This window comes from Sminthopsis crassicaudata, chromosome 1 (assembly GCF_048593235.1).
Source record: "Sminthopsis crassicaudata isolate SCR6 chromosome 1, ASM4859323v1, whole genome shotgun sequence".
NCBI lineage: Eukaryota > Metazoa > Chordata > Mammalia > Dasyuromorphia > Dasyuridae > Sminthopsis > Sminthopsis crassicaudata.
Genome location: NC_133617.1, coordinates 12,703,109 through 12,716,637, shown reverse-complemented (window position 1 = coordinate 12,716,637; position 13,529 = coordinate 12,703,109). Strand labels below are relative to the sequence as shown.

The 13,529-nt window shown below is 38.8% G+C and overlaps 1 protein-coding gene across 9 annotated transcripts in view; it reads left to right on the top strand.

Annotated features, from left to right (window-relative positions):
• Positions 1-13,529, top strand: part of OSBP2 (oxysterol binding protein 2) — a 249,736-nt gene that overhangs the window by 89,625 nt on the left and 146,582 nt on the right. The window contains exon 2 of one of the 9 annotated variants that reach the window (XM_074293722.1): positions 7,584-7,689. The exons of the other annotated variants lie outside the window; for them this stretch is intronic. Within the exon in view, the coding sequence (XP_074149823.1) occupies positions 7,647-7,689 (43 nt within the window). The 5' untranslated portion in view covers positions 7,584-7,646. The remainder of the gene's footprint in view (positions 1-7,583; positions 7,690-13,529) is intronic. 9 annotated transcript variants of the gene reach the window in all.

The window sequence follows — 13,529 nt, the reverse complement described above, 5'->3', positions numbered from 1 at the left end:
AAAGAGGGTGATTAACAGTGTCAGAGGCTGCAGAGTGTTCTAGAAGGATAAGAACTGAGAAAAGACTGCCAGATTTGACAATTAAAAGATCATTGGTAACTTTAGAGAGAGCAATTTTGTTTAATGATGAAGTCAGAAGCCAAACTAGAATTAAGATGAGAGTAAAAGTAAGAGAGTAAGAAGCTTTCACATAATTACTAAAGAAGTGGCTGCTAATATTGATCTGAGTATATTTTCTAAGTACATCAAAACTATATAAAGTTAACTTGAAAGTTGAATGCAGAAGTGATATCCTCCATTCAATTTCTTATGATGTTATATATGGAGGAAATACTTAGTATACCTGATGAGGTACAAATGATGAGATTAGTGGTAGTTGTGATGAGGTACAAAAATTGGGGTGGGGGATCCCCTCTGGTCGGCTCAGGTCCAATGCGAAAGAATTTGCAAACCTGAAATCTGAAAAGAGTATTTTATTGTTCACTAAGAAGGAAGCTTTCTTCTCATTAAGAGTTTGGCAATGAGAAGTCAGCTTTGCTAGGAAGACAGACTTCTTAGAGGCAAGATCCTGTCAGGAAAGCAATAAAGGTTAACACTGAGAAGAGAATATCCCCACAGTGGGCAAAAGTACTGGCAGGCAGCTTACTCTAATAGAAAAAAGATCACTTATCTTAGGAGTTTTAGCTACTGGGAGTGGTCCCAGACTAATCTTCAACTCAATAGAGACCACATTTCTGACCAGATAACTGGGTGTTATCTTGGAAACGTATGCTTTTCCCAGAGGAGACCCTAAGACCCCGAATTACCCTACTTTTATAGATTAAAGGGGACACAGTTTCAGGGTTCATCCCTGTCAGAACTGGTTATTTGAAAAGAATAATAAAAATGATAAATCTTCAGCTAATAAGATTATAAAGAATCACAAGAAAAAAAAGCAGAACATGCTATTCACAATTATATACTAACAAATCTAAGAACACAAAAGAAATAAAATACCTTCAAAAACATAAAATATCCAAACCAGCAGAAAACCAGATAGAGATATTAAATAGCCAAAACTTGGAAAAAGAAATAGATATAGCAATAAAGGAATTACCAAAGCATAAACCTCCTGATCCTGATAGATTCATAGGAAAATTATATTATACTTTTAAAGAACAGTTAATATTCATAACTCATAAATTATTCTCAAAAATTGAGACAAAAGGTCCCCTACCAGAAACTTGTTTTCAATGAAACATAGTCTTCATATCTAACTAGAAAGGATAAAATACAAAAGGAAAACTATAATCCAGTATGATTAATGAATTTTTAGTCAAAATGTTTTTAATTTTGTCAAACAGACTACAGCACTTTGTCTAAGAAATCATTATTATAAACAAATAGGATTAATACCTCAGATACAAGGATGGTTCAACAGTAGGAAAACAACCAATATAATTAATTATATCCACAACTAAAATGTCCAAAATCACATCCTTCGTCCTTCTTTAAGTCTCCGATGGTCCCACTCCCCCACCTTCAGCTAAGAATCTTGCCTAATTCATTGAAAAATATATTGGCTTTTTGCTGTGAACTCCATCTTCTACTCTTGTAACATGCCCTCCTGGCAGTTACAATTACTAGTCTACCCTATGCCCAACAGAGTACCTTTGACCACTGACCTTTGCAGTGTCAGCTCTACCCGGCTCGCCTCCTCTGAGGCCTTCAAAGGTCTCTGGCCATGATCTCTTGAATCTATAGTTTAATAACCGGTAGTGTGCTCAAGAACAGCCACATGTAATCTTAAAAGCCTTTATTATACCTACTCACATAATGCCCTGACTTGATGCCCTGACTTGTTGGTTCCCTAGTGAACACCTGGTCTGAAGACCCACATGCTCACTACCAAATTCCTTACCTCTCGGCTATCAACTTGGCTCAGCTACCCCAGCCTAGGGAGCCAGGTTAAAGAGAGCGACTGCTGTCTGCAGTGGGCTTATAAAGGGCCTGTGAGGTCACACACACAGCCAACCAGCAAGAGAGCCATCACCCATTACGAAGCTATCTCAATATGGCCAGCATCCCACCCATAGGGCAGTCCTATATCCACAGAGATTACTTCTGGGTCACTCATCCCCTGTTGCGCTGTGACCGCCCATTTAAAGAACCCTTACATACTCTGTTCCTCATCTCACGTCACTGTCTGTGGCATTTTCCTTCACCCTTCTCATTCCTCTCCTGGTTCTAGTTCCTAAACTTCTGGGCTTAAAAATCATACCAACCCCGTTATTTCCTCATTTCCTTTTCTTAGAGGCCAAAGCCTTCCTGCCCTGATATGTGCCTCCACCCACACGGCCCACAAAGCCCATTGACAAGTTCCTTCTGAAGCTTCATCTTCCAACTCTTTAGCTACCTGTTGTGTGTTATCTTTGAATATAAGTTCCTTAGAGGCAAGAATGGTCTGTCTTTTCCTTTATATGTATATCCCCAGGATTCAGCATTGTAATATAATATAATGTAGCGTAAATTCAAGTTTTTTTCTTTCTGAGATTTTTGATATCAGTCTTTTTTTCCCCTCATTTTTCCCCTCACTCCTTCCTCACTTTTTCACTTCCTCCCTGTGATGATGGTTTCCTTGGAATCTGGATCTCAAAGTGTGTAAACAATTCACAGTTCATCAGCCCAGGCCTCCTTCTCAGATGACTTTTGGGTGGACCGAACTGGCCTCAGTAGATGCTGAGCTTAGGGAAGCCCAGCCCTCAGGCATAGGGAAGCAGCCTCACACTCCCCCCACAACTAACCCTCCACAGAAAGACATGGTGTTCTGCTCCATTCTTTCTGTTCTTTTTGCATACCTGGTCTACCTGCTGATGAGTCTGCCTGCCTCAAGTCTCTCCTCTGATCCATTATGCGTTCATTCACTAAAGTGATTTTCCTTAAAATTCAGACCCTGTCAAACCTCCACTCTGTAAACTTCACTAAGAAGTTTGTCTTCCTAGCAAAGCTGACTTCTAAGTGCCAAACTCCTAAGGAGGAGTTTTGCCCGCTAAGAAAACCCCTTTTTTGCCATACAGATTTCGGGTTTGCGAATTCTTTCACATTGGACCTGCACCTCTACTCAGCAAATTTCAATGTCTCCCTAATGCCTCCAGAAGGAAATCCAGAATGTTCTGTTTGGCTTTCAGAGCCCCTTCTACTTTTCCTACCTTCTCAGACCTTATTCCCTACTCTTCATTTCATTGTCACTGGTTTCTTGGCAGTTCCATGAACAAGTCTTTCCCCCTTTGGGCTCCAGGCAATTTCCCTCTTTGGAGCACTTTGCTTCATTCTGCTGACCTCCTTAGCTTCCTTCAAGTTCCAGTTAAAATTTCACCTTCCATAGGAAGCCTTTCTCAATCCTTCTTAATTCCAAAGATTTCCCTCAGTTAATTGTTTCTTATTTATCCTCCATATCTCTTCCTTTGCATATATTTGTTGGCATGTTGTCCCCTCCCTTTTTTTGTAAGCTCCTTTAGGGCCTTATTTTGTATCCCAAGCACTTAGCAGAGTGCCTGGCAATGATAGATGCTTTAATGAATATTGGATTGATAGTTGTGAAAAGAACCTAGAGATTTTATGAATTGCAAAGTCCATGAATTGGCTATGATGGGATGACAACTAAAACTAATAACATTTTGGGGACTGCATTAAGAGAGAGAGAGATTAATTCTAGGAGGAAGGAAGTGATAGTTCCACTGTGCGGTGCCATTTCCAAACCTCACCTATATTTTTGGGTACCAGAGTTTAAGGAAGATATTAATAAGCTGAAGACTGTTCCAAGGAGATACTGGTTGATATGGAAACTTAAGTCTGTATCACATAAGGATCTCTTGAAGGATTGGGAGTGCTTAGCATTGATATAAAAGCTATTCTCAGAAACCTGCCTGGTTTTCTTACATGGAGGGGGAAGAACCAGGAATGATGGATGGAAGTTGTAGAGAGGTAGATTTAGATTCAGTATTGGGAAAACTTGCCAACCAAAAGAGTTATGCCAGACTGGAATGGGCTACCTGCAGAAGTGCTGGGTTTTGCTTTCTTGGAGGTCTTTTGCAAAAGTTGCATGTCCGCTTGATGAGGTTAGTGGCCGTCAGAGAAATCCCCTTTTGGTTGGCACACAGGTTCAATGTGAAAGAATTCACAAAACCTGAAATATTAATTGGCAAAAATGGAAGTTTATTGTTGGATAGGAAGCCAGTTTTGCTAAGAGACTGATTTCTCTACTGGCAAAGACCTATTAGAGAAATGGATCTGGCACTGAAAAGAGAATGACTTCTCAGTGGGCAGAGTCTAGCAGCTATATCAAAGAATCGGAGCAAGCTGATTTAGACCTTCTGCAAAGAATGAGTTCAGAAATTGTCAATTAAAAAAGGAATCTTAAGGCTTCAGGTTTCAGGTTGAAAAGAAAGCCAAAGTCCTCAGGCCTAGATGCTTATGGGCATCCAGCCCAGATCTCCAATTGAAATTTAAAAGAGTCTGGCATCCCCAAAAGATCAATGGGGGTGGTTTTTGACCAAGATTTCTACTTGAAAACAACACTTAACTTATCTGGGGAGATATGCTTTCCCAGGAGGATCTGAGATTCCAGGATCAAAAGGGAACACAGTTTCAGAGTGATAATTTTAAAGGAAACACAGTTTCACTCCCCCTTCCCGCTTGTCAGGTAAGGTTATCATGAGGTGAGATGGCCCCTGAGACCCTTTTCAACTCTGAAATCCTGTGATCTTTTTGCTTCAGAGGAAAGGTTCTCTGGCTCAGAAACTTTTGGCTGCATCTACATAGAAAAGGTTCTAAATCTAAATTTAATATTAATAATAGGTGGATCAGGACACCTAGATTGCTGCTTGATATTTCAGGGCTTGGGGAGCAAGGGACAGAAATGCTGCATAGCCTTCGAGTGAAGAGTATCCAGTAGGGGAGTGATATGGTCAGGTCTGTGCTTTATAAATCTAAATTTGGCAAAACTGCCAAATTAAAGATAAATATTTCTCCCATGTTCTTACCTGTTTTTTCCATTTTTCTTCTTAATAGAGCTAAGAAAAAAGCCTATATCGTTAACTCTTCTTCTTGTCAAGGACAATAGTATTCCATTACTTAAAAGCTAATTAAAAATTTCAAAAGATCCTATCCTGTAAAAGGACATTTGAAATACAAATGGTCTTAATGATGCCATCTGTTTTATAGAGAAAAGCGTAAGATCACTAAGGATATGGAGGAGCTCAGGAAAAAACACTTTGATGGAAATTCAGAACTCCCTCAAGGAAATACTAATTAGCAGCTTCCTTAGAATAGTGGTTCTCTTATCCAAATTGCCAACTCACTGGAGAGCGTTTTCCACAACATGCTTCTGCCTTCTCTAAGTGTCACTGTAGTGAATCTTTTTATTCCTAGAGTAAAAGCTTTTCAAGCAGTACTGAGACAATAAATAACAAGACCGAGGAAGCTTAATGTTGAAGTAGGAAGAAGCCTAAAGACCAGGGTTCAAGAACTGAACCTGCCACTTACCTGTGATGATAGTATGATTTAGTTCAGTCCCTTTTCTGAGTCTTGGTTTTGTCATATGTAAAATGGTCACTATTATTATGCAACTCTAGCCATATAATGATGTAACATTCTCTTGCCCTGATTATAAGCCTTTCCTCACTGTTTCCTCACATCTCTGTGCTGTTGAAATATATTTTTTATTCTAAGCATCAATACCAAAGTGAATGAACTCTCCACATGCACAAGAGAACAGAAAAACCAGTGTGTGCATGAAAGAATGAAGTTCCATTATGTCACCTTGCTCTTTTTACTTTTATACAAGCTGCAAAGCCTGTTTAAGGAGGTGGATCAGGACACCTAGATTGCTTGATGATATTTCAGAGCTTGGGGAGCAAGGGACAGAAATGCTGCATAGCCTTGGAGTGAAGAGTATCCAGTAGGGGAGTGATATGGTCAGGTCTGTGCTTTATAAAGGACGATCCCATGGGCAGCATGAATTGGGAGGAGGCTGGAGGCAGGCAGACCCATCAGGAACTACTGCAGTCATCAAGGCATGAGATCTGATGTTTATAGGGGTGGGGAGTCAAAAGGAGAATAGGGGACATGTGCTGTATGAGAGGAATGCTCACTGAGCTGAAAGACTCAGTTTGAGAGAATTCCGAGTGGGCTCCTCCAGGACCTTTCCCTCTCTGATCATTTGGCCAGATGATGGAGCATTGAATTGTTTGCAAAGCTGTTTTTTTTTTTTTTATTTGAAGGCTTAGATCTGAACTTTGCAGGTAACTTTCCAGTTTCCCTGAGCACTTTTCAGCTTTTCCTCATGCATTCTTACCCCATTCAGCTGTATCAAGGCAGGTATTGTCTTGATTTTCTTTTTCTTATTTGTATCTCCAAAGCTTAGCAGACAGTACCTGATTAAAGTAGGCCATTAATAAATGTTTATTGGGTTGAATTAAATTACGAAGGTAAAATTGATGGGCCTTGGAAGCTGAATGGATATGGAGGTGAAAGAGAATGAGAAGTTGAGAATGACAACTTATCTTGTAAGCCTGGGTTACTGGGAAGCTGGTGATTTCCTATTAGAGGAGTTTAGAAGGAAGATAATATAAGGGAAAAGATAATGACCTCAGTTTGGACATGTCTGTAGGGTGTCCAATAGATAGTTGGAGATGGGAAGCTGAGGGTAGACAGAAAGGCTAGTATTGTTTTAGCAGATTTGAGAATGAGCAGCATGGAGGGAGTAATTGAATCCCCGGGATTGGAAGAGATCCCCTTGTGAAATAGCATTAAGTGCCCAGGGACAGAGACCTGTGTGAGTTCCACTATTATCACAGTGTGACCCAGCCAAGGGGACAAAAGGAGCAATCAGATAGGAGAACCAGGGGAGAGGAGTGTTAGGAAAACCTAGAGATAGAGAAGTGGTCAGCAGTGTGAGAGGCGGGAGGAAAGATCATGGTAACTTTGGAGAGAGCAGTGTTGGTTGAATGATGAGACTGGAAGCCAGATTATAGAGGATTATGAAGAGAGTAAGAGAAAGGAAGTGGGTGGACCTGTTGTAAAGGGCATTCTCACAGAGGTTAGCTAGAAAAGGAAGGAAAGGGATCATTACCATTGGGATCGTTGGGGTTTAATGGGCTTGAAGGAGACTCCCAGGAATGGGCTATGGGCAATAGGGAAGGAGAGAGTGAAGCTAGATGAGAAAGAGGGGATTTCCAAGGGGACAGTCTTGTAAAGAAGACAGGCAGGATGGACCAGAGGTAAGGAGACATATTAGGACAGAATCTGAAAGGCATTTACAGAGTGATGATCATCAAATCCATGGCAGCAGTGGATAGATCTCTTGAGTTGGAAGTCAGGAAAACCTATCTGACCTTGCTATGTGACCTTTGGAAAGTTACTTAATTTCTCTTTGCCACAGTTTCCTCAATTGTAAAATGGGAATAATAATAGTAACTACCTTGAACTTGAATAACAGTAGCTACCTTTGATCAATGAGATAATAATTATGAAAGCACTTAGCACAGTTCTGGCACATAGTAGGCATTATGTAAATGCTTATTCCCCTCCCCATACCCCCATAGGAGCTGATGAAATCACCAAATGAAATAGTATAGAGAAGAGGACACAGGACAGAACCTTAGGTGATGGGCACAACCTGGATGAAGATCCAGACGAGGAATCAGACAGGTAGGAGGAGAACTAGGAAAGAGAAGTGTCACAAAAACAACAAAAACAAAACAAAACAAAACAAAAAAAACAAAACAAAAAACCAACTAGAGAGAAGGGTATACTGAGCAAGCCAGGGTGATTGGCAATGTCAGAGACAGCTGAGACATTAAAAAGATTAAGATTGAGAAAGAGTAATTACATTTGGCAATTAAATTATAAGCAACTGTGGAGAGAGCACTTTTGACTAAATGATGAGTTGTTTAAGTAGAGATAAGTTAGAGTAGAGAGTTAAAAGAGAGAGGAGAGGAGAGTAAGTGTCCACCCTTTTATAGCCCTTTTCTCAAGAAAATCGATCACAAATGGAAGAGAAGATATGAGGTAGTAGCTATCAATTGGGGTCAAGTGAGGATTTTTTTAGGATGTAGACAATAGAGAAGTAGCCAGTAGTCAAGGAACAATTGAAGGTTAGAAGAGAGAATTTCAGGTCACATGAACAAGTTGCAGAACTAAACATTTTCTCTGATTCCTTCAACCTTTCAAATCTCTTCAGAACAGAAATTATTTGCCAAGATCAAACAACTTCAGCAGTCTCCATCTAGCACATTCAGAATCCAAAAGGAGATTAAAGAACAAAAAGCAAAACTACAGAAGCCCAGAACCTGGGCTTCACAGCTATTCATAGATCCTGAACTAGAGCATCCAAGGAGACAATACAGGCTTCTATCAAAAGTCACCACTGGGACCTGAGCTCCAGACTTCAGATGTTTGTTTGGGTTTCAAAAGCCAGGTTAGCCACAGCCCTTCATAAGCATTAGCTTGATGAGGGTTACAGTCCTAGAGTATCAGGGCTACAGGGAAAATAGGCTTTTAACTGCGACTAGGCCAGAAAACTGAGTAATAGAGAGAGATGGGGCAGATCCCCAAGAGAAGATACTATGTATGTGGGCAAGGTGTCCAGCACTCCACCATGCGTGAGGGAAAGAACCCAGCACCTGGCTGGGGCCAATTCTGAGACAGAGACACTGAGGCTGGTTAGTTGTGAATAAGTGTAAGAGGAAGCTGAGACACTTGAGGTATAAGGAAATCACAGTCATAGGGGAGGGATCAGGAAGTTAGTGAAAAGGAAAATAAGGGGAGAAAAAGGCTGAAAGTACTAAAGATTTCAGGAAGAAAAAAACTAAAAGACCTTGAACCTTGAGCATAAACAGATAAATCCACAGGAAAACTGTTAAGAACAGAAGGAAATAATGGTGTTTGAATCTAGTAAAATGAGTTCAGGCATCTATGAATAAATACTGTTTTTAAAAGAGGGAGGAATTATTCAACATTTGATTGGATTGAGGATTCTGTGGCATTTGAGGAGAACATGGAACCACAATCTGTGTTCCTGAGTTGTGTAAAAGAGAAATGAAAATTATGAGTGAAGAATTTATGTTCTACACAGAAAAATTAATAGGCAAAAACAGAAAAGACTAGAATCTATAATGGCAAGCTTTACCAGTATAACAACAATAATAATAATGACAATAGTAATAGTACAAGTAATAGCTAACATAAATAATATTGCTTTTTATGTCTCAAGCACTATGCTAAGTGCTTTACAATTATTATCTCATTTGATCCTCACAGTAGGTACTGTCATTATCCCCATCTTAAAGCTGCAGAAATTGAGGCAAACAGAAATTAGGTGACCTGTGCAGGTTCACATGGGCTAGAATTGAACTCAAGTCTTTGTGACTCCAGTCTGGGCATTCTATCCACTGCGCCATTCCAGAAAATAATAACTTGGAAATCCAAATATAGAAAAGTAAAGGACAATCTTGAAGAGGATAAGATTAAAAAAAAAACATTACAAGAAAATATAATTGCTGTACAAGCAAAATATATAGGTCTTGAACACATATTGAGTCGAGACAAACTAAGGATCACAGATCTCCCAGAAGGACAGGACAGGACAAAAACCTGTAAAACTAGAATGAGTGAAAAAATAGAAGAGAATGTCCAGAATTTCTGAACAGAAAAAACTTCCAATTGAAAGAATTTACCGATTGCCTCTAAAAAGAAATCTGTGGTTGCAAACAGATGCATAGTGTTTAAATTTAACAGTTCAATTCAGAAACAAGTTCTGGAACTATCCAAAGAAAAACTTTTAAATACAAAGGAAAGGACATTTGAATAAAGCAATTCTACTCTACACTCATTAGAAAAAGGAAGAGATAATAGAATAATATATTCTTAAGAGTAGTGAAGCTCAGGATGACCTGTCCTGCAAATCTGAGCTTATATAGGAGAAAAGATGGACATTCAATAACAAAGAGGAGTTGGAAACATTTTTTAGAAAGAAAACGTGAAGATTATTTGCTTCCAGAACATCCCAAGCAACAAAAATGCAGGAAGAATGCATAAATGCGGCAGCAATAGTAGTATGAGAACAGAAAGACCAATAAAAGATTTCTTTCTAAATGTACATAAAAAGATGGGTTAAAACATAAGTCTAGTAGAGGTAACAGTGAAGAAGCAGAGGGACATTATAAATACAAATTAAAGCTGAAAAATAATGTTTACAGTAGGAGGCAGGAAATGAAAAAGAATGAAGTGATCTCTAGAAATCTATAGAAATATCTGATTGCATTCAGCAAATAGTTATTAAGCATCCTGGAAACACTCTGCTTTAAAAGTGAATGTTTCTTTTGTGATACTATATTACAATATGGGAGGGTATATGAAAGGGAAATAGGGTGATGAGGAGTAAACTAAGGTTCTAAACCGAGATGGGTCAGTTCCTTTTCTCTCTCTCCTTCCTTCCCCAAAGTAACCAAGGGTGGGTTCGGCAGCAAAGGAATTTGCTACTTAATGCTGTATGGAAACAAAGTCTTTATTGATAGTAAGGGATAGACAGGCATTTGGCCTTCAGGAAGACCCAAACTGCCTGAAAAGGGGGGACATCAATTGACGGGCATTTAGCTGGTATATACCAAATGCAAAGATTTCATTTTTCAGACTGCCTTATATATATACATGATGACTAGAGTCATCAAAACAATGTTTGCACAGAGATGTTATCAAGAGGTTCCAGAGATATTTGTCAATAATACAAGAATTCTCTGTTGTTGTAAATAAGACAGGAATTTTCTTAATTTTTATCTTATTTACAATAATATCTATTGATATCTCCTTCAGTCTCTCCCAGGAAGGAATTTCAGATCATTAGAATGGGGGCTGAACACCGAAACTAGCCCAAAGGAAGTTGGAGATTAAACAAGAAATATCAAAGGGGGCTACCGCCCCCAACAAGGGGAATAGAACTGCAGAAATTAAGTGGAATATGGGATACACCAGGGTCTAATCAAGGCCTAGCAGTGAGAAGAAAGGTGATTCCTCTGGCCTCAAAAAGAGAAGAGCCTAGAGAGGAGTGAATGAAGAACGAGAAGAGAAAGATGAAAAAGAGGGAAAGAAAGTAGATCTTACTTTGGAGGTTGGGAAGGAGGGGATAAATGCTCTTTGAGCATGATTGAAGAGAGATGGTGGAGGAGGGAGATACAGACTCTGTGCTAGATTGAGGCCTGGGAAATTTGGTGCTTGAAAAGTCCTACTTATCCTGTGCAACTGACACCTGGAGGAGTAGGAGAGCGAGACAAAAGGTCAAAATGGAGCCAAGAAATCAGAACAAGGTAGTACCCCCATTGAGTTCTTCTAACATACCTCTCCAAACAACTTTAAAATAAAATCTTCACATCAGATTTTGAGGTATCAAAGCCAACAAAAAGTCAGAGTGGTTGGCAAAAAAGTTCTTTGCTACTGGAGTGAAAACAAGCCCAGAATAGACTGCAACTCAATATCGGTGGTGGGCCTTGGAGATAGCCATGACCGAAGGAGCAGAGCAGCAGTTTCTGGGACTCTTTGCCCAGGAATGATAAGGGGATTGGACAAATGATCAGAAAGAGATTACAGGGGACCCTTTGCTGGCACTAGGTATTGTTGGGCTGATTGTCAATTCTGTCATCTATAAACAGTTCTGATCATAGTTCTAGGGTAGAGAAAAGACCACTTTGTAAACAGTCTCAAGGGAATAGGGGTCCTAGTCAGTGTGGAGAAGAGTGCTGGCTGGTGATTGTGGATTTAGGAGAGTAGAGGAGATCTGGTCACAGTTCCAAAGCCAAAAAGAGTGCTTGCACTTGTGGCTGCAGGGAACCTGGAGCATTTCTTGGATAAAGTTCCTAAGAACTTTATCATGATTAGGGCAGCTAGAATGTAGACCAAGAGAGTCTAGCTTTGAAAACAGCAACACAAAATGTCCTGAAGCTTGGGACAGTGCCTGTCCCCTTCTTCCCCCCCCCCCCTCCACCTCCAAGTAAGCAGAGAGCAACTGCAGTCATAAAATAGCTGGGAAAATGAACAAACAACAAAAAAATAGCTTGCCCATTAAAAATTCCTAGTCCAAGACATAAAAAAAAACAACAATGTGAAAACAGCTACAACCAAAGTCTCAAAGAAAAGTGTTAATTTTCTCAAGTCCTACAGGAATTCCTGGGAGAGTAAAAGAAACTGATGAGTATGGTAGAAAGAAAATTGTTAAAAAGAAATGAGTGTTATAAAAGAATATTATGAAAAGGTAATTAACAAGAAAATAACATCCTAAAAATAGAATTGGTGTAAAAGATATCCAAACATTTTCTGAAGAAAGGAGCTTACGAAACATTATTGGCCAAATGGGAAAAGAGATATAAAATTTCACTGAAAAAAATAATTTCTTAAAAATAGAATTAAGCAATTCCATACTTCATAAGACACTGAAAAACAATAAAATAAAGAGTGAAAAAATACAAGAAAATGTATCTCATGAAAGAAACAATTAATGTGGAAAGCAGATTGAAGAAATTAAATTTAATTCTAAATGTGAAGATGATAATATGTAATTCCTAAGAACTTTATTATGTTAAGGACAGCTAGAGGAATTATACATAATTAGGAGGATTATACATAAAGAACATAAATCTGAGTTGGATATGATGGAATGATATCTTTTTTAAAAAAAAGATGGAATAAGAAAGAGGAATGCACTGGGAGAAGGGAGAGACAGAGTAGGAAAATTTTTTTTCACATAAAAGAGGCTTGCAAAGAAGAGCCTTTATAGTGGAGGAGGAAATGCTGAGCAATGCTTGAACCTTGATTTCATAAAAACTGGTTCAAAGAGAACATACTCAGTTGTATATAGAAATCTGTCTTGCTCAGTAGGGAAATTAAAGAGGAAGAGGATAAAAGAAATGTAGGTATGGGAGAAGAAAAAAGGGAAGGCAAACTAAAGGAAGCAGAAATCAAAAGCAAAACAAATTTTTGAGGAGGTGTAGGATAAAAAAGTAAAGGATAAACAGAAGAAACAGGATGGAGGAAAATAGTTAATAATCATAACTGTGAATGTGAATGAGAGGAGCTCCTTCATAAAGTGCAAGTGGATAACAAATAGACTGAATTAGAAACCAGAATCCAATATGTTGTTTATAAGAGACACACTTGAAACAGAAAGACAAGAGTTAAAACGCTAGAGAAGAATCTTTTCGATGTATAACAGATCTAAACTAAGAAAAGCCAGGCGTGTAGCAATCATGATCTCAGACAAAGTAAAAGCAAAATTAGATTATTTGCTTCCTGAACATCTCAAGCAACAAAAATTAGGCCTAATGACAAGTTATATTCAGGGAAACTAGAATTTGCTAAAAGGCAATATAGAAAATGAAGTAGTTAATTTTTTACAGGGCCTGATAAAGGCCTCATTTTTTGCTTACATAGTGAGTACAGTAAAATTTATAAAAATAAAATCCATACCCCAATATAAATTTTCAAAGGATATGAACAGGAAG